The sequence below is a fragment of the Microchirus variegatus genome (assembly GCF_963457635.1).
Source record: "Microchirus variegatus genome assembly, chromosome: 8".
NCBI classification, from domain to species: domain Eukaryota; kingdom Metazoa; phylum Chordata; class Actinopteri; order Pleuronectiformes; family Soleidae; genus Microchirus; species Microchirus variegatus.
In genome coordinates this window covers 9,477,917-9,502,830 of record NC_139809.1, presented here as the reverse complement: position 1 = coordinate 9,502,830, position 24,914 = coordinate 9,477,917, and the positions used below count along the sequence as shown (strand labels likewise).

The window sequence follows — 24,914 nt, the reverse complement described above, 5'->3', positions numbered from 1 at the left end:
TTTTTCAAATTTTGGACCAAAAATTTTGCATCAATTTTTTTGTCAAATTTGTTTTCAAATTTTGGACCAAACATTTTGGGTCCAATTTTTTTTTTCAAATTTTCAACCAAAAATTTTGCGTCATTTTTTTTTCAAATTTTCAACCATTTTGGGTCCAAATTCTTTTTTTTAATTTTGGACCAAAAATTTTGCATCAAATTTTTTTCAAATTTTGGGTCACATTTTTTTTCAAATTTTGGATGACAGTATAGTATGACGTTTTTGTCAAATTTTTTTTTCAAATTTTGGACCAAACATTTTTGGTCAAATTTAATATATAAGTAGATATTTGTAATTGTTTTATAAAGTGGAAATTTATAAATTTATAAATTTATAAAGTGGAAATGCTGGTCCTCACTTTGTCAGCTCTTTTACCCGGTCCTCAGTATGCAGCAAGTACAAGAATGTGTGTGTGTGTGTGTGTGTGTGTGTGTGTGTGTGTGTGTGTGTGTGTGTGTGTGTGTGTGTGTGAATGTCTTGGATTAGTGTCTACTTGAATTGCTTGAGGGGAGCGGGCACCTTGATGTCCTGACCTTTCTCCAGTCTCTTCTCACACTCGATTAAGTAGTTGACGCCGTCAATCAGTGTCTGCACCAACTGGACCTGAGGGAGAGACAAATTTAACTTCAACACCGAAGGAAAACAAACAACAGTCTTGATATTATGTGATAGAAAACTCTTAAGACTGATTTGTAAATGTCCCAAGCTTCATCATACATCAGGGGCGGGAATGTATTTAAATGTACAATTCCACTTGCCAAAAGGTAATTGCAGCTCCTACCTTGTGACCAAAAGGTTTATTTTCTGTGTCAAAATCTCCTGATTTCATTCATGAGAGTAATATACGGCAGATTATATGTCACCCAGTCCCCTTTACCCGTTGAAATACCCTTAAAGGGCCAGTACAATACATGCAATGTACAATTCCACTTGTCTAAAGGAAATTGCAGCTCATACCTTGACAGTGACCTAAAGGTTTTTTTAAGCATTTTGAGAAAATACAAAATTCGTTAACCTTGCGAGACAACGAGAGAGTCTTGACACTTTTGGGGAATTGAATGGCCTTGGTGGAGGTTTCTCTTGTTCTTTTTGTAAAGACTAAACAAAAGAGATATAGTAATTCAAGTCACCTTTAGATAGAGGAAGGATAGCTTGTTTTCCTCTGCTTCTAGCCTTTATGAGACTGACACATCACTACTTCCGTCCCTCCAATCACTCACTGACACACCCAGATAGTGTCAGAGAGTATTGGGTGGAAATCACACTGTCAGAAAGAATGCAATCTGACTAAAATATGCAACCGACATACTGTAACTCTCCTCTCCTCTCTCTTAAATGAACTGAGGATACAACCGACACTCAGTCTTTTAAATATTTGTTTTTAGGGAAGTGTAACTAGTATTCAATAATGGATACTTGATATACTCAACAAAAATATAAACGCAAAAACTTGAAATGGTGAACAAAAATAGAATGTCATGAAATCAGATTCTTGATTATTTATGGAATGATTTGTTTTGCTCAAACCCAGTAGTTCAGTGTCACTTGGCCACTCCTATTGACTACAATCTCAGATTGAGTATTTCAACTCACGAGAGTCATGGAGCATGGCAGAGTGGTGGTCAATATGCGTGACCAGTAGGGCACACCAAAATGTGGACTTTTGTCACTTGTCAAAATGCCACAGATGTCACAAATCATGAGTTTTCTTTGTGCGTTTATATTTTTGTTGAGTGTAGTTTGAATGCTGTGTTGAAGAGAGGAGGACAGTCACAGGCCAACTTCATTGTCACAAAGCCTCTGTCTATGCACATCGTCTACCAAGCTATCCCTACCTCAGAGTGTCCCAGGCGATCCAGGTTGGAGATGTCGAACACGCCACCCACAGCAGCTGTGTCCACTCCACCTGTCCCTCGTTTCTGCAGACGCAGTTGGTCCAGGACCTTAGTGAAGCGTGGATCCTGAAAAGTGGGGGCGACAAGGACATTTTTTTTTACAAGCAACAATAAGAATTTTATTAGAAAAGTATATAGAACATAGATAGAAAGATGTGATTTACAGGCAACATTGCACACGGGTTGTTTTTCCTCAAAGCAGAATGAGGGTTAACAGATTGGAGCATGACTGAAAAAACAATAACAAAGAGCTTCATAAATGCGTTCTTCTGCTCAAAAACCCCAGTGATCCAGCAATTTGAAGGGATAAACACTTCTATCTTCTATCCACCCATATGCTACCTGTGTATACACACAAATCCTCCCCCAGTCAGTGTCGCTTGACAGAGCTCATTATCAGATAAAGGCCGCAGCATAAAAATAATTATTATTTCTGTTTACAGAGGCAGAATAATAATAAAAATCACAAGTGCAATTAAATGAAAACCTGTAAAAAGAGAAGTTTAAAACTGTTAAATCTGTGAAATTATCATACTAGCATTAACTAACTGTTGCGTTACCTTGCTGAGCAGGGGCAGTTTGACATGGACCCCGGCCCGGAGACCTGTGCCCAGGTTGGAGGGGCAGGTGAGGACGTAACCGAGCCTCTCGTTCCACATGAACTCCCAGCCTCTCTCCTGGATCAGACGCTCCACCTTAGAGAAGGAGAATCAGTCACAGCACAGTGAGCGTGTGTGCTCTGTCTGTTATGTTTGATGGATGTGCACACTCTGTTCATACACACTGCAACGAACAGTCATTATTTAGCGCTGACAAGCAAAGAATTGGGATTTTCCTACTTTGTCGGGAGTGGACTAACACTCAGTGTGAACAAGCGCAAAAAACATTTGTTTTTTGTGCTTGTCCTTAGCACGTTCCCTCGTGGAAAAGTGGGACTACTTGGATAAATAATTGATGTTTGCATTGCCTTGTTTGTCAGGGCAAAGACTACTGTGTCTGCGTATAGTGGAACTGAAGGAGAAGCTGCTGGTGACATTCCACTGCTCAGAAACAGATTTACTCCTGAGCCACCACAGCCTTAAATGCTATAACTGGTTTTTGCAGTTTAGGCAGAGATCTCAGTTAGAGCAACACCAATATTCCTCTTATTTATTCATTCCCTGGATGGGTTTATATACTGTAGTGATTTGTATTATTGGATGGGATGTTATCTTGAATTATCGGTTGTATGTTCATATTACCAGATGTGTGGTTTTGTATTTACTTGCTGCCTTTCAATTTGCACTATGTACAGGCGTAGCTTTTTATAATCTCTATTCTATTCTACTGTAAGCTGTTTTCGCTTTTGTAGGCATGCACCATAGCTTTTAGGTCTAATTAAATGCAACTGATGATGGAAAATGTCTTCCGCAGCCTCCAGTTTAAAGACGCAGAGTGCTCCTGTACTTTGACCCAGTGCCGAGATTAAATCAGGCTCAGCTAACACCATAGCTGATGCAAAAACAACCCCACAAGTGCACGAGCTTCTGTGCACATTATACTGCTCTGTTGTACCGTTGTCATTCAAATGACTCCCTGATTATGCGTGACACCCTGAGATGCACTGGAAACACGACAGAAGAAAGTAATGTGGTTACACTTCATGACAGAGCCAGTGTTTCTACTTCTGCATGGAAACACATGCACGTCCATCTCAGAGTATCTCTCCCTGCATTTCCCTTTATGCTGAGAGTTATTAGCAGAAAGGTTCCATTTATCAGATCATTGATATAATGTGGTCTGGACTAACTACGAGGCCATCTGTGTGGTTAATCACGGTTATTGCAATCATCATCATTACAGTCTTACCTCCTTCAGGCCTCTGCAGAACCTATCAAAGACTCTCTTCATGTTGCCGCCCTTCTCCATGGAGATGACTCTGGTGTGATCCTCCTCATTGATCCAGATCAGGAATGTCTTCTCATTGTTGTGCCTGCAGTGACATTACACTGAATTATCATGTTTGTACTGTATATTACAGTTATTTGTCCTCTACATTGTCCCCAACAAGGAGTAGAGGAAGGAAGCAGCAGCAGCACACAGTTGATTTCTTTTCCTTTTCCATGTTGGTGAATTGTGGATCTATTTCTTTATCCTTCACATGAGGGTTGTGGGGCCATGGACAGGTCAGTCCATCGCAGGGCCAGATAAAATAAAAATATACATAGGGGTTGTAAATCAATATATAAACCAATTTTTCCCCACACTGAATCAATACATGAGTGATATCTGGAAGCACTGTGACAGTCAGGACAAGTTAATAAGAAGAGAACAGTGGTGTTTTTTCTATATTTAGCAGAGCCATGTGACATTGACACTGAAGGCAATAAACCACCAGTCAATAAGGTAAACGCTTGTTTCAGCTGTAGATCATTGACTTGTTGTGCGTTTGTTACAGGCTGGTCTCCAAGGTTGCACTTTGAAATAATGGTTTAAACATTTATGACGTATTTTCAATAACCCAGTCACATTACAAAATGCAAATATCCTTAAGAATAAGAGTAGGAAAAAGTAGAATGACTAAAATGGTCTATTTTCCCATGCCAGCAACAACTAAATGCTGCAGGAAATATGGTCAGGACCTGTTCTTGAGCTACGGTGCTGCATAAGGCGTTAAGGTGTTTTTTTCCCCAAAACATTGCGCAATAGATAATTTAAACCTATTCGACACAATTGTTCAAATGTGTCATCATTACACATAAAAACATGTTTTATGAGACAAATAGGTGATTTCTATCATTTTAGGTAGCTCATATCACACTGATGTATGTTTATCTGACACGTTAGTTTGGTATATGAAAGTATAAAAACACATCACAACTGCACTAGACGAGAAATGGTGTCACTAGCACAACATGTTGTTGACATTTGTAGTGTGGGAGGAGGTGGAGATGCAGCATCCATCATTATTGTATATGCAGTATTTTATGTTAGAGATTTAACCGGGTAATGGATTGGTTGGAGAGTGTTTACTAAAGATGTAACAGAAAGTAAGTAAGAGGGAAAACAGGAGTAAGAGGACAACCATTATAAAGGCGGGGGATAACATCAGAAAATGAGAGCAAGTGGAGCGTGATGTGGGTAGTGAAAGAAATGAAGAAGGGAGACAGGCAGAGAAAGAGAAAGCTGCAACAGGACCTGAAAGAGGAGATGAAAGAGGAGGTGAATTATTTAAGGAGAGGACAGGTTGGTTTCTACGACTGGCACAGGGAGAGAGAGAGAGACTGCTCATTGATCTTAGCTGGCTGGCACTCAAATGCTGAGGGAGCATTGTCTGCAAGACACCATCACCACAGCTCAGCAGCAGGGAAATGGTTTTACTGCCATCACCATGCCAGGGATGAAATGAATGGAACATTTTGAACTATTTGGAACTATTTTATGAAACGCCTCAAGACCAAGCAGCAGTTTTTTGTATTTCTAGAGTCAAACCATAATCTAAATTATGTGCTCACTTATTTTTTCTGATATGTACACTTTATATTACCTTTTATTTCTATATATAAGTGATAATTGGGCAGTCAATTCAGTCTTCTATAAAGCAACAAATTGCCCTGATATGTCAACGTTGCAGTATGAATACAACCTACATTCTAACAATCTAAAATTATTAATTACAGAGCAATTTCCAACTATCTTTGTAAGATGCCAGTTTTATTTTAGTTCTACTTGACATCACTGCTGTAAACAAAACCTTGAGACCGCTGACACAGCATGAATACAACATTCAATTTACTGACAGGATGTGAGCTTCATTATTCTTGAAAGTCAGAAATTCAACAAGGAGTTCCACAAGGATCAACATTTGGACCTTTGCTTTTCTAACTAACTCACATCATGCAATGCATCTTATCATATATAAGGTTGGTATATGACATGATGGCAACTCTGGTCATCTAAATCATGAATCATAGTGATATTTTGGACATTGATCTGAACTTGAAAAGCCATAACTCAAAATGAGTCAGACAAAGTAGTTTGTACAACAACTGCATGGTCAGTTTATGACTTTCTACACACAATCTACACTCATGATTTATTGCAGTAAACATAAAGTCTACTTTACTTACTTGTAGAAAAACACTATAATATGCAGATTATACAACGCTGCATGGATAATGGATGGATGGATGGATGACTCTGCCCACTTAATAATATCAGGTTTCTTTACTTACCAGATACCACGGGCATCTGGCCAATCACGAGCCATGCCTGCACATGTCAGGAGGGGCGACACAGGCTTGTCAAAAAGGAAGTGGTCCTATGGTAAAGACAGAGACCTTAAGGTGAGCAATTTTGAGTGTCAACAATGGCTGTGGCTGAAGTGGCGAATACTCAATATGGACTGTGCCGGCACAAGAATACACACATCCATCATGTAGTACGCAACTCTGATCATTGTTACACAATACAAGGTGGGTTTGCATCAGCCTGTTTTTTTTTAATGTGTGCATCTATATCACAATATAAAGGTAGATATAAATATAGCAGCTTCAGGGAATAGAATACAAGAGGATGTGTGGAACTCATGTGACTGAAACTTCCCAATTGCTTCTGCATTCTTTAACCTAGAAGCAAAAATGTCTACATTTATGAATTATAGCTGTAACAAAACGCAACTATATTGCATATCAACAGCAATTGGTGCCAAGTCCAACTCCAGTCCGACTAAGTGTATACATGCAGGTGTAATCGGACTTTGAATCGGATTATCCAGGTATGTTACTCGGACTAAGACTAGCTCGATTTTAGCAGGATTTAAAGATTACATGACATTAAGAATACGGGATTATTGTGTTTTAACATGCATGTAAACGCATCTTACATCAAGCAGCACTTACGTCAATGAGCTGTTGCTGCTCCTTTTCGGTGAGCTGTGTCAGACTGTAGTATTTCCCAGTCAGGTCGTCCTTTAGACCAGCTAGGGCGTCCACCACCACCCTCTCCACCTCCCTGCGCTCTGCTCGGGTGCAGGCGGGGGGAAGGCTCAGCCCTCGGATACTGCGGCCCGTCCTCACTCTGGAGGACAGCACGTAACGATCATCAAACTGGCCTGAGTGGATCTGCATCAGGATCGGGAAACATATATCAGCATGGTTTCTATTGCATGTGTAATAGAAACCACGCTTTTATTTAGCTGACACATTCCATGTCAGCTAAATAAAAATAACGAAAAATGTTATTAACATGAATGCTACCTTGCTGGAGTCCAAGTCAGTGGGGTGCTTCATGGTGCTAGGGTCATAGCCATTGTGCCTTTCTTTGATGATAGGGTCGAGCAGGTCTGCAAAGACCTGACACAAAGACTTTTTAATGCACTGATCGAAAGCATGTAACATCCCCAAACACACGTGCTGGTTCTGGATTACAAGACTCTATCTTACATTGTTGGCAACATTTTCTTCTCTATTTATGCTTCCTGTGATGTGACACAATATCTCGTTTTACTGCTGCATGGACGACACACAGATTTTTACAGAGACCTGATGTCCCGATAGAAGATATCAACTGCTTGTTCAATCCCCTTAAAGGTGCATTATGTAACAAATCTAAAGCAACTGGCCATAAAATCCTCCTAATATGTCACAGAGACTCAGGAATAATGTTCATATAACATACTGAACTCACCAACACATGACAGTACAGCCAAAAATATTTGCATTAAAAAAATCTTAACTTAACGTTACTCACTCCTCCTCTTCGGCATCTTACTAGTTTAAACAGATACTGTCACATCACTACGGTCCTGGCTGCCCTTCACTGGCTCTCTGTAAGTTTTAGAATTGATTTTACTGATCACTGTTACAGCTCATCTGAGGCTGACCCCTTGCTATTTTTCTTTGATTGTTTTATGTTCCACATGTTTGAATTGAATTACTTTACAAAAGTTGATATTTTGATGGTATCTCATATAGCAGTACTTAGTCATATTTTAATTTACTCCCACTTGGCACTGCTATTACGTAATACTCTTTCCTTAGAAACAGGGAAACAGGATCGGTTACTAAATTCTGAGAAAATGAAGTAATTTTGGACAAAAATATTTCACAATCATGAGTCATATACTGGCCATGCAGCCAATGAATCAATGAATAAAAGTCGTAAAAGTCGTAAAAGTCACCATATAAGAAGCTAGGTGATGACTGTGTGTGTGTATTTAAAAAGGTACAGTGATGTCTGACCTCATAAGACTCCTCATCTCCGGCCACCATGCCGACAGTTTTGATGAAGGGGTGCCCGGGGTTGTCCACGCCCGTCTGAATGGCCTGGTCCAGTGTGTAACCGTTGGGAGTGGCCTTATCGCACAGCTTGGCATAGATGGCAGGTGTCAGGTTGCTGGCCATGCAGTTGTTATGTTTGCGCAGGTCAGGATACTCCGCACTAGACAAATAAAAGAAAAAAAAACAGGCAAGATACTGAATATAGTTCGGCACACATTTTGAGAGTGTTGGCACGGATTAATTATGGTGCCACAGTCTTTGAAACATGACACTGTTAGACAAAAATGCATTTTTGCATGGTGAGATTTGCCAATTGTAACACATGGCAGACTATACTATACTTCTTTCGTTTTTCATCATAAGCTTTGGTCGGAAATTTTATAAACTCACACACACTGGCTGGTTTTTCGGCAAGGGACTGCATTGGAAAACATGGTGGCGCAACATGACAGCTTCCAGAAAGCCACTTAAGCAAAACCCTCGTCTAACACACACATAAGTCTTATTCCAAAGCTACAAAAAGCAAACCTCATAAATGTTACTTAAAAAAAAGGATGTTGAAGATGGAGCTGCCCTTTAAGATGATTACTGGATAGAATGTCAAAGCAGGTCAATTTCACAAAACACAAAGAAAGACATTTAGACACATTTTTACACAACCAACCAAAAAAACAAATACCATGCGTTTGACTGCTATTTAAGTTTCTCGTTCATTCATTATTCCAGTCAGTGTCGCTGTCATTGAGATCAACAGTAAATCTAGAGGGTAAATCAGGATCATTACACTTAGAAATGTGAGATACTACTTCCACTTGCTGTGACACTGAGGTACATTTTGTACTTTCACTTTTGTTGATTCTCTGATTATAATCAAAGTTCACATTATACGTTATTATAAAGTAGGCTTTTCTGCAAAATTGATGAGCGATTTTCTTTTTGGTGTTTTCAGGATACTTTGACAAACATGGATGAAGTAATCACACTGTGCTATGACTACTTTTACTTCAATATTTGAGTATTTCTTTCACAATAATATATATAATTTATCATTTCCTTAGCATACTACTTTGGATGAAGGAGGAAGTAAATGTTTGTTTCCCACTAGCAGGTTCAAGGTGCTTTTCCCTCAGAGGTTATGATGCCAATAAACTTTTGGTAATGCCGCCAAGACCTGTTTCTTTGTTAACATGGCATCTTGAACACCCTTGATTCTGAGGTTTTTAATGGCACACTATATTACTGTATATGGCAAATAATAGCTATCTTTTGTGTACATAGGTGCACATACATGTGTGACCATTAAGTAACAAGCATAGGGAGAGCATGAGAGAGTTTTATCCAAGCCACACATAATGTTTGACTAATCTGACACCTTTTTATGATCCGTGTGGATGTGTCATGGCACACGTACACATCCCTCCACAGCCTTTTACTATACATGTCCACATAGCAGATATGTATTTACTTTGCACATGTGATCCTTGCATTCTGCATATTTAAGAACAAATTATGCTTAATAGTGAAGCATCAGGCTTAGTGCCATGTAGGGCTAGCATGATATGATACCAGACAACTACATTACCAATATGGCAAAATAGCGGTTTGTCAGTAGTTTTCATCTTGGCTCTACCAAACCAAACCACATGGAACCTGCGTAAGTCCAGTTAGAGTCCATGCCACTTTCAAAGTCTTTTTCTGAGGGTGTGTTTACATTTAGTTACATTTATTCTGTCTTACAGTTACATCTGGACCTTTGGAGGCAACCATTATGCTGATGTGGCCCTCAGTGAGTTTGACACCCCTGCTTTACAGGAATATTCCAGCCAATAATACACAGAACTATAAGTTTGGTTGTGATTTTGGCACACGGTGCTAATTCAATGAAAAATGAAGTTCCCTGACATCGCGACTGATTGTCAGATATTGCAGTTGAGTTGATGATTGATCAATTTCACATCTCAACTGTCATGATATTTTATATTACAAATATATATCATAAAACATATTTTTTTGGAGGGGCCACAGAAAACAAGTGCAGCACTGCAGTGTCACCATAATGGTGTCCTGTCACACATTGGGATCTCAGTCAGATAAATTTGGATTTCACGTGGTCTCACGATTTATTGTGTCACATTGAACCGGTGTTTATGCTAATCAGTACTGACGATTCCATAATTTCCCTATAGCTGTTGTGCGTTAAAGCTTATTTAAGCACAAAATAGCGTTAAAATGGCCGGCTTTATTCCAAGGTTATCTGTGTGGGGATGTAAAGTAAAAAAAAAGAAAAAAACAGGGGGAAAAAATCTTAAATCAATCAAAATATATCTATATCTATATAAGTATATAGATATACGATCAAAATGATCTCTGCCATGCAGTAGTGTTCGGTGCGCTTACCTGGCGGGGTAACTCCTGCGGACCGGCGTCCCGGCGCTGACGTGCTCCCGGTGCAGCAGGAATCCAGCCGTTACCGAGCCTCCCACCAACGACAGGAACCCGATGTGGCGTTTGGAGGACAAGATCCTGGAGAAGCTGCTTGCCATTTTTGCTTTCTCTTGTGCGTGCGTGTGTTGTTTAAATAAATAGAACAAAAATAAAATAAATGTCTAGTTTTGTATTTAGCAGGTTAAGAAGAGACGGAGGGAGGGAGTGACCGTCGGTGATGAAGAGCCTCTGATGGAATGATGAGCAGGACACGGATTTAACTGGAGCGGCGTCAAGGTGGCGCAGGGACACACGACCACACCGGACATTGCTGCTAGCTTCAAAATAAAAGCACACACTTAGCATAGTTATAACGTTGCAGCAGTATGCAAATATTTGGTGAGCAAGGAAGAGGGGATGGAGAGAAGACAGAGGTTGACACAGACACAGTTTTGGAATACTATTGTGATTGTACCTTGTCAGTTGACTGGAGTGTGCAGGATTTATCATATGAAAATTCACAGGTCAGACAGAGGTCAAAGGTTAAGGTTACGTCCTTTACGTTGTTGTGTCTGGGAGACGAGCCAAACTTTACACAAAGACTTTGAGTTCATCCAACAGGCACATCGAGTAGTTTTATGTCAACAGTGTGTTGACAGTGATAAGAGCAGCTACGTGCCGAGATTATGTGAACCTTTATTGCACAATTTATTGCCCTTTTAAGTGTAGTAGCAAGGGCACAGTACAAAGTAATACCTGAAAATGAGATTAATAGGAACTCGGATTACAACCGTAGCTTCTATAAGCCTCATGAACTTTGTTTTATCTTCAACATGACATTAGATAATTTGGGCTTTTTAAACAGATTTATTTTATTATTATTAAAAAAGAGCTCAAAATAAAAGTTAACATCAGCAATCGGCCTTAAGTCATTCACTACAGCAGCACTTTGACGTTCACATACCTATAAATTATAAGAATCTGCATCTAGAAAATACTATTTTAAACTGAATATTCTTGACTAAAATCATAGGAATGCCTATCAAGGGTTTTATTGTGAAATGTATAGAAAAATGCACACCTTATCTTCTGCAGCTTGATGGTGCTGAAGGTGTGTATCTTTGTGGGTGGGTGCTATGACTAATAAAGGACATGAGAGAAAAAAGCTCTGCAGCAGTGAGAGGCCTCACATCACCTCTGAGCAGCAACACTGGGTCGCTTCTCAGTCCCAACACTCGCAGTCATCGCTCAGGCTTAATGTGTCAACTCAAACACCAACAGTTAAGATTTGCTTTGCATTAAAACCTATAACAAGGTTAATCCTCGTCGCACCTTAAAATCTGCTCCTAGTACAGTATTTCATTGTCATGTGTTACTACACCTTGCACTTTGCAAAAGGGAGGGCGAGGCTCCTTTGCCCACTAACACATGGCATATTGCCTGTACAGTAGTATGACAAAGGTGAGTATGACCTATAAACAACCTTCAGCAATAACATGGAAGAAATATATTTTTTAAAAAGTACTTTTTTTATAGGCTATAGTGCATTAATGAGTGTAATTTTTGTCACTGAATCTGATAAGGTCACTGTTACTCCTCCTGACATCAGACAGAGGCCGTACTGTTTCATATTCAAGGTCTGAGCTCCTTATGGAGGAGAATTCAGTAATCTGTGGATTACAGACAAAATAGCAGCAAGACGGCAGTCTGATCAAAGTTCATGTTCTGCAGAGAACAGAATCAGTTCGTAGAATTGCATTTTAAATGGAGATCATTTCATTACGGATGACCTGAAACTGTACAGTACGTTTGAGTTTTGAAATGATCAAGCATAAAGAAATGTGCAATTAATGTAACTTTGCACATAGTGAGGGACACAGCTGGTGGTAGAAGGTTGTGGGAAAATGTCCCTTCCATCAGGTCTCAGAAAGCAGAGGTTAACATGAAAGTCAGTAACACACTTAACACTGTGAGGAAGACAAGCCAAAAAAAAAGATCTCAATACAATCATTCAATTGTGGCAGGATTTGAAAGATGCTGTTGAGTCGAGACCTTCTTCATCTATAATATGGCTGAATGCCATTCAGCTAAATATAAATAGATAAATATGCATATTTAGTAAATCCAAAATAAATAAATGTACCCATGGAATACATAAATATGGCTATGAATCTAATCATCAAATAATAAAAGAGGCATAAATACATCAATCAATTTGAATATAAATATATAACTAGATGAATATAGCTCAGTACAAATAGATTTTTTCAAAGGACGTGGTTAGCTGATCCAGACTGAGATGATATTCCCTAAACATCAGTGTCTACCCTCTTCTTCACAGCACACAATTTGACTTATCTTCAAAGTATAGACACGTTTTCCTAAGACCAAAAACAATAACAACGGCTCTACTGGACTTGAGTGTCACACTAATCCAGGAAAGTGACAGTAACACAGCAAGCACAGCACCAGTATCCTGACATCTAAATTCTATTTAGCCATCAATATTAAATTTTACACTTTTTTCTCACTTGACACCTCAATGTCGTTTAGAAAAAAAGGCCCCATGTCTTCGACTAGCTGGAATTTTTTGGAAGACAATGCTGAAATGAAAAGTCGTCGTCTGTTTCAGGAGAAGCAGACGTGGCACACTAAAACACACCGAGACATGCGTGTTCACTTTATCGGATTCAAAAGCAAACAAGCAACGCCTGGCACAGAGCTAATATTTTACATCATGAAGACTCACATTCCAAGCAAGTAGCAAGTATTGTATAAAAAATGGTCAACTTCCTGATCAAACATAACATTTTGGGGATTTCTCATGTTAAATTTTAGGTTCTGAACGTGTGCGTGAAGGCGTCTTTGTCATGTTAGAGCAGTGACCTTTGAACAGGTGAACGTACAAGCCGTTATCTGATTTCCTCCTGATGAACTGGAATTATGAGGTTACACAGTAAATTAGAAAGTTCACTTTCTATTAGTGAATGGATTTATTCCGTCTGTCTCTGCATTAATTAATTTTGACAATGTTGAATGATGGGGGAAGAATCATAAGCTGATAGCAATATTTTAGAAAATAATATTTATTTACATAAGACTTGGGCAACAGGTAACACGTCTATAACATGACACAACATTAAAGGACTTTTACTTAAAAGCAATTTTATCACAAAAACAAACGGACAAATAAATAGACATGAATACAACTATACATGAATTATACAGATTTGGGCTTAGTTTTATCTTTAGAGTGGCAACTGGAGGAAGCATGTTTGTGGAATGACAGGGAAAAAAAGAAAATTAAGATGAAAGGGTAATTGATTAAATTACAAATCTGAAAAGGTCCTGATTAAAACAAAGACGCAGCTTAGAATAGAAAATGCTGGGGTCAAAAGTGTTGGTGGAAGAGACCAAATCAGTGCAGTTATTCTTCGAAAAAGGCCTTTCAAGTAGACTTCTTTCAGCTCTGCCATCAAAAGAACACTTCACAAAAAAAGCCAAGAAAGGCTCATAACTTCAGAGTAACACACAGTGTTGAATCTTTTGGTTTTGTGGTTCAGTGAAGCAGTCTCTTCCTGCTGTAGGACTTCCCAGAGGTAGAGCGTCTGACTGGCTGACTGAACGGCGAAACATCCACTCCAACGTCTATCGCCCTCTGCGATGCAGTCTCATCTACCAAGTAAGTAAGTAAGTAAATAAATAAATAATGTAAATTCAAGTATACCAAGTGTGAAAATGGACAATATAAAACAAGAGCAACATGGAAAGAGTTACTGCACTGGGTGCTCAGATAACCTGGTGAGCAAATATATCTCTCAAAATATCAGGAAATATCTCAGAATATCTCTCAAATATTATTTTAATGCAAAAATATGAACGATTCACTACATCCTCTGTGATCTGAATATATATATATATATATATATATGACGCCGTTCATGATGTTTTAAAGACGTCTGCACACCTTACCTTTGAAATGTGGTGTTCCCTTACGAGCAGAGCCTGTTTTCCCCTTGAACAACAATGGAGAGTGAGTGAGGGCCAAAATCCCACTGGCCGACACTGTTTTTTTCACCTTTGAGCTGGGAGGGGTTGCTGCTTGGTAAAAAATACAATTATTTTTAATTTCAGTGACAACATACAGGTGATTATTTTTACATCAGTTTGCAACACGACTGCACACAGAACATTTGGTGAGAATGTAGTATGAAGAATATAATTATTTTAAGTCTATTTTGTTTGGAGGTGTCAACCACAGCTTACCTAACTTGAGTCCTCCATCTTCAGCTCTCTGGGGTTCGGTAGACTCAGAATGATGAGCCAGCTTTTCCATCCAGGACAAGCCTTCTACAGGCGTTATAGGGGATGTATCTGCCCTTGCTGGATGCAACGGTTTAGATGTCAAGCTTAATATTGAAGCTTTGTTGCATAAAGGCTCATCAGTGTCATCAATGTCCTGCAATCTGCTAACTCCAAGCTCTGCTTCCTCCAACAACTCCTCCAGCAGTGGCTCCCCCTTCAGGCCACGATCTCTGCCTCCAACCATTCCAACCTGAGCTCTCTTCCTGCGAGGCCAGCTATTGAAACTATCTGGAGTCACCTTCCCTACAGGTGAAGGAGTCAGGGGGATTATGTCTGCAACTGCCACCGGAGACATTGTTCCCCCAGGATGGCTTGTAGGAGTGTATGACTGGCAGATGTAAGTTTGGACACTTCCACCTTTTCCAGGTGTGCTCTTAGCTGGTGTGACATGAGCGCAGGATGGGGAAACACATCCAGGATCTCTGTGTTTAGAGAAAAAAGCCAAGGGACTTTCTAGCTGAGAGGCTTTTACACCAATTAATGGGCTGTGACAAGCTGATGGAGGACCTCCACCTGAGGCCAAATCTGCTGCATTCATAGAATCAGTACGCTTAAATTTGAGCTTGGGAAGTCCTGATGATTGCATTTCCATCTCTACTTGATAGGTGAGATGGTTCGGAGTACCTTTGCCCTTCAGCCGACTAGGTCTCGATTGGCCTCTAGGAGTTGAAAATCGAGGGGAATCATTTCCATATCCCAAACGAGCAGCAGCCTCCCTTTGTTGGCGGTCAGGTGTCTGGCGGAAGCCGTAAATCCGTCCAGGCGTACTTTGGTGTGGTGCAGGTGGTTTAGGGGAGGCTGTGTTCACTAGAAAGTCTTCGCCAGACTTTGAGGGCTTTCGCGAAAAGCTAATATTCATCTTGAGTCCACCACAAAACTGGGTCTTTACAACTTCCGCTTCAACAATGTCCATGCTCTCTTCGTCTGTGGTAGCAGAGTTCAACTGTGAGGAGTCGCACTGCTGTGAATCTGTGTGGGAACTGGAGTCGGTTTCAGAGGAGTGTGAATGTTCAGCCTGTAACTGTCCTTGTGTATTTTCAGTTCTATGAAGGTCACAGTTCTCAGCAGCTCCTGTTTCTAGTTTAGAAGGAACATTCTCAGTAGACTGGAATCTCAAACTGTGCCTGGTGGGTATCGCACCTTGACCAGACCTTCTCTTTGTGAGGGACTTTGCTGGTGACTTTGCTGAAGCATCCGATCCCTGTGAAACAGTACTGCCTTCTACTGGGGTAAATGCTGATTTACACGGGGAAGTAGCATTTGGACTTTTGCCTGGAGTTCGTCCAGAACGAGTAGCCATTTGATGAGTCGGACTTGGGGTCCTATTCTGAATTCTAGTGCAGGGTTTAGGAGAGACGTGACGGTTGAGAGGGGGTGTCAATTGTGGAGGAGGATTGTCCATCAGACAAATCATTTTTTCAGGTGTTTTCATCCTGCAGTTAAGTTTTTCAGAGGACTTTTGACCTTCCTGTGCCAAAGTAACACAACTTGTATTATCAGAAACCCTTACAAGGCGTATTTGACAAGTCTTTTCTGGGGTTTTGAAAATGTCTCTTTTAGTGTTTGTGTTTCTGACAGGGCTGCTGAGTTTATTGGGTGTTTGCAGCAGTCTTGGAGACCTTCGGGATGCATTGCAAGGCGATTCCGGCACTTTGAAAGTAGTGCTGTCCTCCACCTCTCTAAATTTTCGTGGCGATGGAGACCACGTAACACTTTTCTTTGGAGTCTTGGAAAATGGGCTACTCAGCATGTGCAATCCAGGGGAGGACATACATTCAACCAAGGCCTTGACTGGAGTCCTAAGAATACCCTTCAATGGGCTCCTCATAGGGCTTTGCTTAGTAGGCGTCTCTACAAGAAGAGACCTTCTGGCTGGTGATCTAAAAGGACTGCCCCGCAGACCAACACTGAGCTCACAAGTGCCAGCCCCTGGACTCTCTTGAACAGAGAAGAAATGTGTTCTGGATGATGGTGAGGTTTTGGGACATCCTCGAGTCCGAGGGGTCCTCGGTGACGGGGGAGTTGTGTTTCCAAGACCAAGCTCCCTGCATTTGCTGGACGACTTTGTTGGCGTTTTATTTGGACTCTGAAAAACAAAAACAGACAAATATATATTTGTATGACATAACCACAGATTTTTCATGTAAATATTGTGTTATCAGACAATGACAGATATTCCTTATAAATTTTCATTATTTATTTCACATCTTAACATTTAACATTGTGTTTTTGTCAATCACCTATAAAGCACTATGAATTACATTTGATTTGTTTGATAAGATAGATTAGTGATCGAGCTGTGTTTCTATTCAGGTGAATGTACTATTATATGTGACATTTTTGTGATTAAAACTTACCTCAAAGACACTGGAGTCTGTGGACAGCCTTGCTCTGGTGGCTCTTTTTGCAGTAAACTGGTCAGATAAATGACTCGGCGAATTAGCAGCGCCAAAAAGAAGACGCATTGGAGACCGAACCGTTTTTACGTTAACCTTGTTGATTTTGCCATCACTTAGAGCAAGCTGGGAAACAGAGAGAGCCCTGTCCAAGTTCCTTGAGCGAGGCTGAGAAGCTGAGTAGAAGGTGTTGGAGTGTCTTCTTGCAAACTTCTTAATCCTAGGGCTCCTCCTCAAGTCTGATACAAACCAAAACAAAAAGTCAAAATATAGCCATCATGCCTTTACATTCATCATCATCACATTTCTAAAGGCTGTTAATGGGTAAAATTGCAATGTTGAAATGTATTTGAAAATATTGGAACATTTCTTATTTTCACATTAAATATATTTTCTAAACCAAGATTTTATAAAGAACATATACTCAAAATTAGCTATTTTAAAGGCCAAACATAAAGCTACAGGTAGACGTAAATGTACATAAAGAATATGGCCAAAAGAGACTACTGATACCTTCTGCAAGTTTTACTGGAGACTCTTCCACAATGCACTCCTCAGCTGGGTCAGATCTTCTGAAAAGAAATGTCGAAAATATTAACACAGTTCATATATTTATGTTGTAGTAATGGTGGACATCCAGGTCATAATGTTTCTCATCGCCACATAGAAACAAAATATGGCTCAATCAATCAATAGCTCAAACACACCTTCCTATTTTCTGTCGGTACAGAAGGCGACTGGACACTTGCTTGTGGTGGGGTGTCTCACACACTTTCTTTGTTAGAATTTTGTGTCTCTCTGAAAAGAAAGAAACTCCCGTTAGGCAAGCATTGATGAAGGCTCGAGATTATTTTGGTTAATCTTTCATGATTGTATCACTCTACCATCAGACTCATTAGATCGCTTGCGTTTCAGTCCTTCCACAACAGACACAGACTGGCTCCTTGGCAGCTTGGATCTCTTTGAAGGTGAAACGATCTCTTGGTTAAACAGGTTTCTTCTCACCTTGGTCACCTCTGTGGATAATCAGAACATGGTTGGTATTTTGGCGGACTAATCTCAGCATGGTGATACTCCTAAACCAGTGTTTTGTTTAAAACATGACTTTCATTAGGTAGCACAAAAAACTTTTCAGTCTGTTCAGTCAAAAAGAGAATATTTGTTGTAGAGTAGACAAGTGTTTCACTGTAATTTTATGAGATATGAAACAGACCATACCTTGTATTTCTTGTTTCTGAGGTTGTGGTTCTGCGACGGATTTTTCCAAATCAACACACACCTTTGCCTTGGACTAATGGAAACATAAAGAGAGGTAAACAATTAGAATAACTTAAATTAGGTGATGGCTTTCACACAGATAATCCAATCCAATTTAAATTTTCAGCCAGTCTTTTTTCCAATTCACTCAGCCATACATTTATATACATATATTTGTATGCGACTGTACAGCTTTTTGGCTAACTGTGTTGTATTACAAATAAAATTGGACTGGATTCAGATTGGACAAAATACTACTTGCATCAATGTGCTGTCAGTGAAAAGTTCAAATACATGTTAAACACCTAAATTTCTACATCTATCACAAATCTTGTTTGTTCGGTCAGTGACATGAGGTTAGGCTGTTAAACTAAATAGGTCAGGTTTCATTGTAATTGAGATATAAATTGTGATTAATTATGTTCATCTTACAGCTCTTGTACTCTTTTTGGGCATCTCTATTTGGCGAATGCTCTGAGACGATTCAGTCATACTGCGATGACGTGTCAGCATCCCACTCCTGAAAAGCAACAGAAAAAAAGAAGAATGAATTCTGGACATAATATGCCACGCAAAATATTGACATAATGAGGTTAGACCTCGATGAGGTCTTTTAAAGAGAATTCGTTCTAAGCCATTCTGCAACTAGTGTCTTTCAGTCCAATCTTCTTTCACCTCCTTTTGTTGGCTGATCGATTACGCAGGTCCTGCAGGCGGTCTGAAACCAGGTTGTGAGAGGAGCAGGGAGTCGTGGAGTTTGAAGGAGAAACACTGTCCTTGACAAGTGAATCGTCACTGAAGAAGTCAGAAGGCAGAACAGCCACCAAAGCTTCAGGGAGCTGGTTTCCCAGACTGTTATAGATGTCAGCAAGAACCCTTGGGACAGCTGTTAGAAACCTGTCATGATGCAGATAAGTCTTTTGTAAATGATATACAGCGATGAGAAACGTTTTGCTTATTCAGAATAAGTGTTTTCCAACAGAACTCAATAAAGATGCTATGGTGAACCAAGTTGGCATTTTAAGCATATTCCATTTATTATTCTTGCATTATTCCAAACAATCAGGCTCTTACCCTGGTAGAACCTCATCCTGAAGAAACCTTGCCAAACAAACTGGGTCTTTAGAGAGAGAGATTATCCTGAGCATGTCTGCCACCTTAGAAACAGGAAGAGTTTTATATTATTTGTTTATATTTGCTCTTTTGTTCGTGCATGATGTTTTTTTTTTATAACAATACAGTGACCATAATCTCATAATATATTATATGTTATTACATTTAAATATTTGATAGTTGAAATGTTGCAATGTGGAATCCATCAACTTTATTCAAATAGAAAAATAAGAATAAATAGGTCCTAGCACAACTGTGTGAGTGCTAGGGTCCTAATTACAGTGCATCTCTGCTTGGACATAGCAAAAAGGTATAATGCATAACAGTTATTTTTTGACCTTTAAATATACTTGACAGTGAGCATCTCACCTCCTCTGCCATCTGTTCAGTATCCAGTGAGTCAGACGTCTCTGCAGAGTGAAGTCTGCACAACTCCAGCCTCAGCACCGCCTGAAACTGGCACCTAAAGGAGATAACCTATTTTACTGATGCCAAATAAAACCGACACACATATAAAGCGGTCTTAAAAAGAAATGACATGTAGTTTGAATTTATCACATTATGCTGACTTATAAACCAATGTTAACAAACGGATTTGACACCACTTACTCTCTGACTTTGCTATCAACATCTGCACTCCTGTTATAGAGCTGTCGGACTGATTTGCTGCTCTTGAGCAGGTGCTGCTGAACAAACAGGCAGGTCTTCACCTGTAAAGATACAACATTTAAGGCGTACAGTTTTCAACCTGGCAATATAAAATAATATCTACCAATAAACAATAGTTATGGACAACTCTGGACAAAGCAATTACAGTCAACTGTAAAACATCAGGACAGTGTGAAAACACATGTAAGCTACCTCATGTCTCTCCTCCAGCTGTGATTCTGCCAGGTGGAAGGTTTTCACAGCAGAAAGGAGCTGCTTCATAGCAGTGAGGATGGATGCATCTCTCTCTGCCAGAGTCTTGTCGTAGATGGACTTCAGATGGGACAGGAGCTCTTCCTCACTAGTGAAACCTGAGCGAAGGACGTAAATATATTAGTTAATATTATAGTTCAACACTCCAAGAAATAGGAGATAGGCCATTAGTTGCAACATATGTTACATCGGGGTCATGACTGTTGTAGTGAAAATTTGTGGCATAGATACTGACTGATGGCATTTGCTCCTCCAGATTTGTTCCTGCCACTTGACCTTCTATTCCTCAGTCTGTCTGACCCCCTGCCTTCTGTCTCTAGCTGCTCAGCCTCAGCCTGGTTTTTTTGGGCTTTCACATTTAGCCGTGCCACATTCAGCATCTGCAGGGAGCGGCTCATGGTCTTCATTTTCTGTTTAACTGGAGTGCGTTGGGCACCACCTGCAGATGAAAGTTGGAGTGTTACAGAATTAAAAGGTGATTCCCACTGTCCAAAAATGTTGTTTCTCTTTTCGGTTTATATGCATGCAAGACAGAGATGCAACTCTCATACGTTTTTTGCCTCTCTTGTTGTTTGTGCCCTGGGAAGTCTGGTACAGTTCAGCCAGACCAGTGATCAACTCCTGCTGTACGGAAATCTCTTCCTCTTCATCATTCTGCTCTGGGACTGCATGTAACAATCTGAACAATAAAGTAAATACAAAACGTTGGTGTCATTATTTTGGCTGGGTTAAGTGTGTCCTTGCTTCCAAGGTGCTACACATATCAAGAGAAAAATTCTGAAATCACAATACACATACCTCATTGACTCCATTAAATGAGAGCTCACTCCAGACTGATCTGACTGAGGGAACCAAGTCTCCAACATGTGTGTTGTCACAGGACAATGGTTGAGTTCTTGCTTTGCCCACTCAGGAACCAGGTGATAATTCAGGTTCTCTGAAGAGCAAAAACAAAACAAATGGTTAAAAACATCCAATAGTCAACACAAAATAAAACACCTTTTACCATTAGTACAATACAAGTGTATTGCTTCCTTCAGTAATTGCCATATATAAACCATACATAAATTACATGTAATAAAAATATACAAGACAACCTATGCAGAAGTGATGGGAAAGAACTCTCTTTTCTTTTTAAGGAAAAAACATCTTCAGTGCTCTCTGGTGGACATACTATGTATTGGTGATGCAGTTTTAAATAGATCTGAAACCTATTTTGGTATTTCTTTGATCTGCAAAAAGGTACATTTAGCACAATATCAGTATATATCGGTATAGTCCTTACCATCAACACTATCACCATCCTCCTCCATGATGTCATACACTACTCCAAGAACACTGCTCACAACGTCAGGCAGGTCAGCAGAGGTTCTCGCTGTGGCAGGGGCAATGTTTTCTGTGGTCAAAAGTGTGTCATGTTGACTGACCCCTGGCTGAAGAATAGTGAGCAGAGCTGTGCAGTGTGACAAGGGGGAAAGGACAGCTGTGCACACCAGGCCTGTGTCATTCACATCAGCAAGCTAAGGAATAAAGAGAAAAATTGGGAAATGAACGCTGTAATCTTACACCATGCTTTAAAGAGTTTACAATGAAACAGTCACTTTGTGATAGCTGTCTCACCATGTGCAGAGCATGAGCAGACAGTTCTGAAAGAACGTGTTGAAAGGCAGCAGATTCATGGTCACTTCTGATTGGGCACTGAAGCACCCATGACTCTGTAGGGACTTGTGTCAGTGATGAGGCATCCCAACCCTGCAGCACTCCTTTCATAAACACTTCCACCGACTCTGGGAGAATCCTCTGTCTGCGTGACACCGGTTCAACCATGACACTGCAGCTCTGTGTCCCATCACCTGATTGGATGAAGAATAACAGTGAAAATTCTGAACTAGTAAGGATGTAAAATAGTCTAATGACTGTTTAGTTTTCGTCTACAGTTGCATACAGTAATATCATTCACATCAACAGTTTTAACTGCTGTAATATTTCACACACGTTTGAGTCAAAACAGATGATTGCCAGAGATCCTTTAATGTGACTAACCTTGCTCCCACCGGAGAATACCTCTAATAACAGGAAAAGCTAGACGGTAGAGCCTTTCAGAAGACAGCAGGTATCCAAGGCTGGACTGGGATGTGAAGGCCTCTGGCCTGAAGCCAGAGTCCGGCTCCTGAACGCAACAGAGGTTCAGTAGCGCAACCACAGGGATCACTCTGCCACCCAGCTGAGCCAGTACCTCAGATATTTTGTCAGTGCCAAGATGGTCCTCACACTTCCCAACCTGCAATAGAACAAATTGTTGCATTTGCTTATATCAATCAAACATGAATTTAAACAACAACTGTGGCTGTTCAGTAGGTTAGTAAAACATCAGTGCTAAAGATTGTTACATCATAACGTCATAAAATTCACAACTAAACAAATGTAAATATCGTAGACACTGCTCCAACCCCCAATTTTACACACAACATATGCTTCAAATTCAAGACTCAGTTGGTATTTTCACTTGCTTTTATTTAGGTCATGTTGTGCATTATTTCCAGATAAAGACTTGGAAGCGGAGTTGGACCCAGTATCTCTCATTGTAGGACTTATTATCAAAGACAAATAACGTATTCTTGATTGTCTTTATTGAATAATATTGTTGCAACATCTGATCATGTATTACTGAGCTGATGTTCTGGGTTTCAGACTTATCTTGTTTTAAACTGACATTTGTCAAAACATGTACATTTTTATGTTAGGGTCTTCTTGTTGTGTTATGTCTTTAATGGCAAAAGTATACATTTATGAATTTCTGACATGTGGTTAAACACATTTGACAACACTGGAATGCAAAATATAAAGTGACAGTCATGCTGCTTATTGAAGATCATCATCACCTTCATCCACTATTGGATAAAAATGTCAAAAAAGTGTAATGTTTAGTCATAATTACAGTTTCATGTTGCTGTACTTGCCTGGATATTTGATGTACTGTCAATCCAATGCAACACAACCTGCCGCTGAACGAGCATGTCATGAAGGCCCTTGGTTAACACTTGCTCTGTTCCATCTGTTGGCAGGTCACTGTCTCCCAGTGAAAGATAGTCCTGGAGCTGTGTCCTGGACCGTGGACACTGTGAGACGATAAACATCACATTCTTCCCATTGATTGAAATCTCATCCTCCTGTGAAACACTTAGCTTTCCAGCTCTGCTCGACTTCCTTTGCCTCAGATACAGTTTAGTGGGAGAGGTGATGTCAGGTCTGTCCCACTGGAAGTCCAACAAGGTTTCTTTGAGTGCGTTTTGAACTGAAGCACATTGACACACTTGTTGACACCGCTGAGAAGATCGCAGTTTATCCTTCACGTCAAACTTGCCGTCAAACTCTTCCTCAAAGTCCTCAAAAATTTTGTGCCGGAGCTCCTTGAAATCTGACCCCCGGGATATGAGGGTGGCATTGCGTCCACTCGTCGACTGGAAGAATTTATAACCCCAGCGTACTTTCTCAAATCCGTATTTGTAGCCAAAGTGCAACAACATCTGCAGCAACCCTCGTTTCAATATATGATTCCTGACGTCCAGGTGATCGCCCGAATCACCACCTCCATAATCCACGTCGATAACAAAAACCAAGTTGTGTAAAGCCATACCGTCCAACGCAGTGTGCCCGAAGCTCCAGAGCTCTCGACTCAGCGATACGCCATTAACACGTCAGCCTCGATTATATTTATCAAACTCGAATGACACTACATTTACACACTGTATGTTATGGTGTGGTCATTGTGTATGTGTGTGGACAGACGGACGCCATTAACAGCTGCCAGACAGAGTTAGCTAACTCCAGCTAGTGTTGTAGCTACCCACAATGCAGTTGAGGCATTTATAAATGTGCTAAAGCGTTTGCTGGTTAAACAACGAGTACTTACGTCGTTAAAAGAAAGCGACACGTCTAGGATTAATTAAACATCGTTACGAGAAATCGTTACGAGTCCGTAAACATGTATTCGCGTACCTAAACTTCAAATTCGCCATGTTCTCGTCACTTTTCGTCGTCAACCGTTCGCGCTCCTTGAACGGCGATCCGCCCCTAACTGTCATTGGTTACATCCGACAATAACAACAATCTAATTGGTCCAAAAATAAAAAAGGTAGGCGTGAATGAGACAATTCGGAGGATTTCATTGGACAAACTCACAGTCAATCAAACCCGGACTAAACCATACTACGTGACACCCGATACAGAAGCAGGGAGGGATA

The 24,914-nt window shown here is 40.2% G+C and overlaps 2 protein-coding genes across 2 annotated transcripts; both read right to left on the bottom strand.

Annotated features, from left to right (window-relative positions):
* Window positions 1-528: 528 nt before the first annotated feature.
* On the bottom strand, window positions 529-10,737 carry LOC310930911 (creatine kinase U-type, mitochondrial-like; the record flags this gene model as incomplete). Its single annotated transcript, XM_083893972.1, has 9 exons — window positions 529-642; window positions 1,875-2,000; window positions 2,495-2,629; window positions 3,783-3,906; window positions 6,149-6,234; window positions 6,815-7,036; window positions 7,172-7,267; window positions 8,156-8,354; window positions 10,592-10,737. 9 exons carry the CDS (start codon window positions 10,735-10,737, stop codon window positions 529-531), a joined length of 1,248 nt encoding a protein of 415 aa, XP_083750098.1.
* Window positions 10,738-14,177: 3,440 nt separating this feature from the next.
* Window positions 14,178-24,305, bottom strand: ticrr (TopBP1-interacting, checkpoint, and replication regulator; the record flags this gene model as incomplete). The annotated part of the gene is made up of 21 exons (XM_083893412.1): window positions 14,178-14,293; window positions 14,591-14,719; window positions 14,885-17,069; window positions 17,341-17,618; window positions 17,893-17,951; window positions 18,087-18,177; window positions 18,264-18,395; window positions 18,598-18,670; window positions 19,069-19,156; window positions 19,312-19,533; window positions 19,711-19,793; window positions 20,119-20,212; window positions 20,359-20,459; window positions 20,611-20,768; window positions 20,906-21,109; window positions 21,222-21,349; window positions 21,469-21,607; window positions 21,956-22,190; window positions 22,291-22,523; window positions 22,714-22,951; window positions 23,631-24,305. 21 exons carry the CDS (start codon window positions 24,303-24,305, stop codon window positions 14,178-14,180), a joined length of 5,661 nt encoding a protein of 1,886 aa, XP_083749538.1.
* Between the last annotated feature and the right edge of the window lie 609 nt (window positions 24,306-24,914).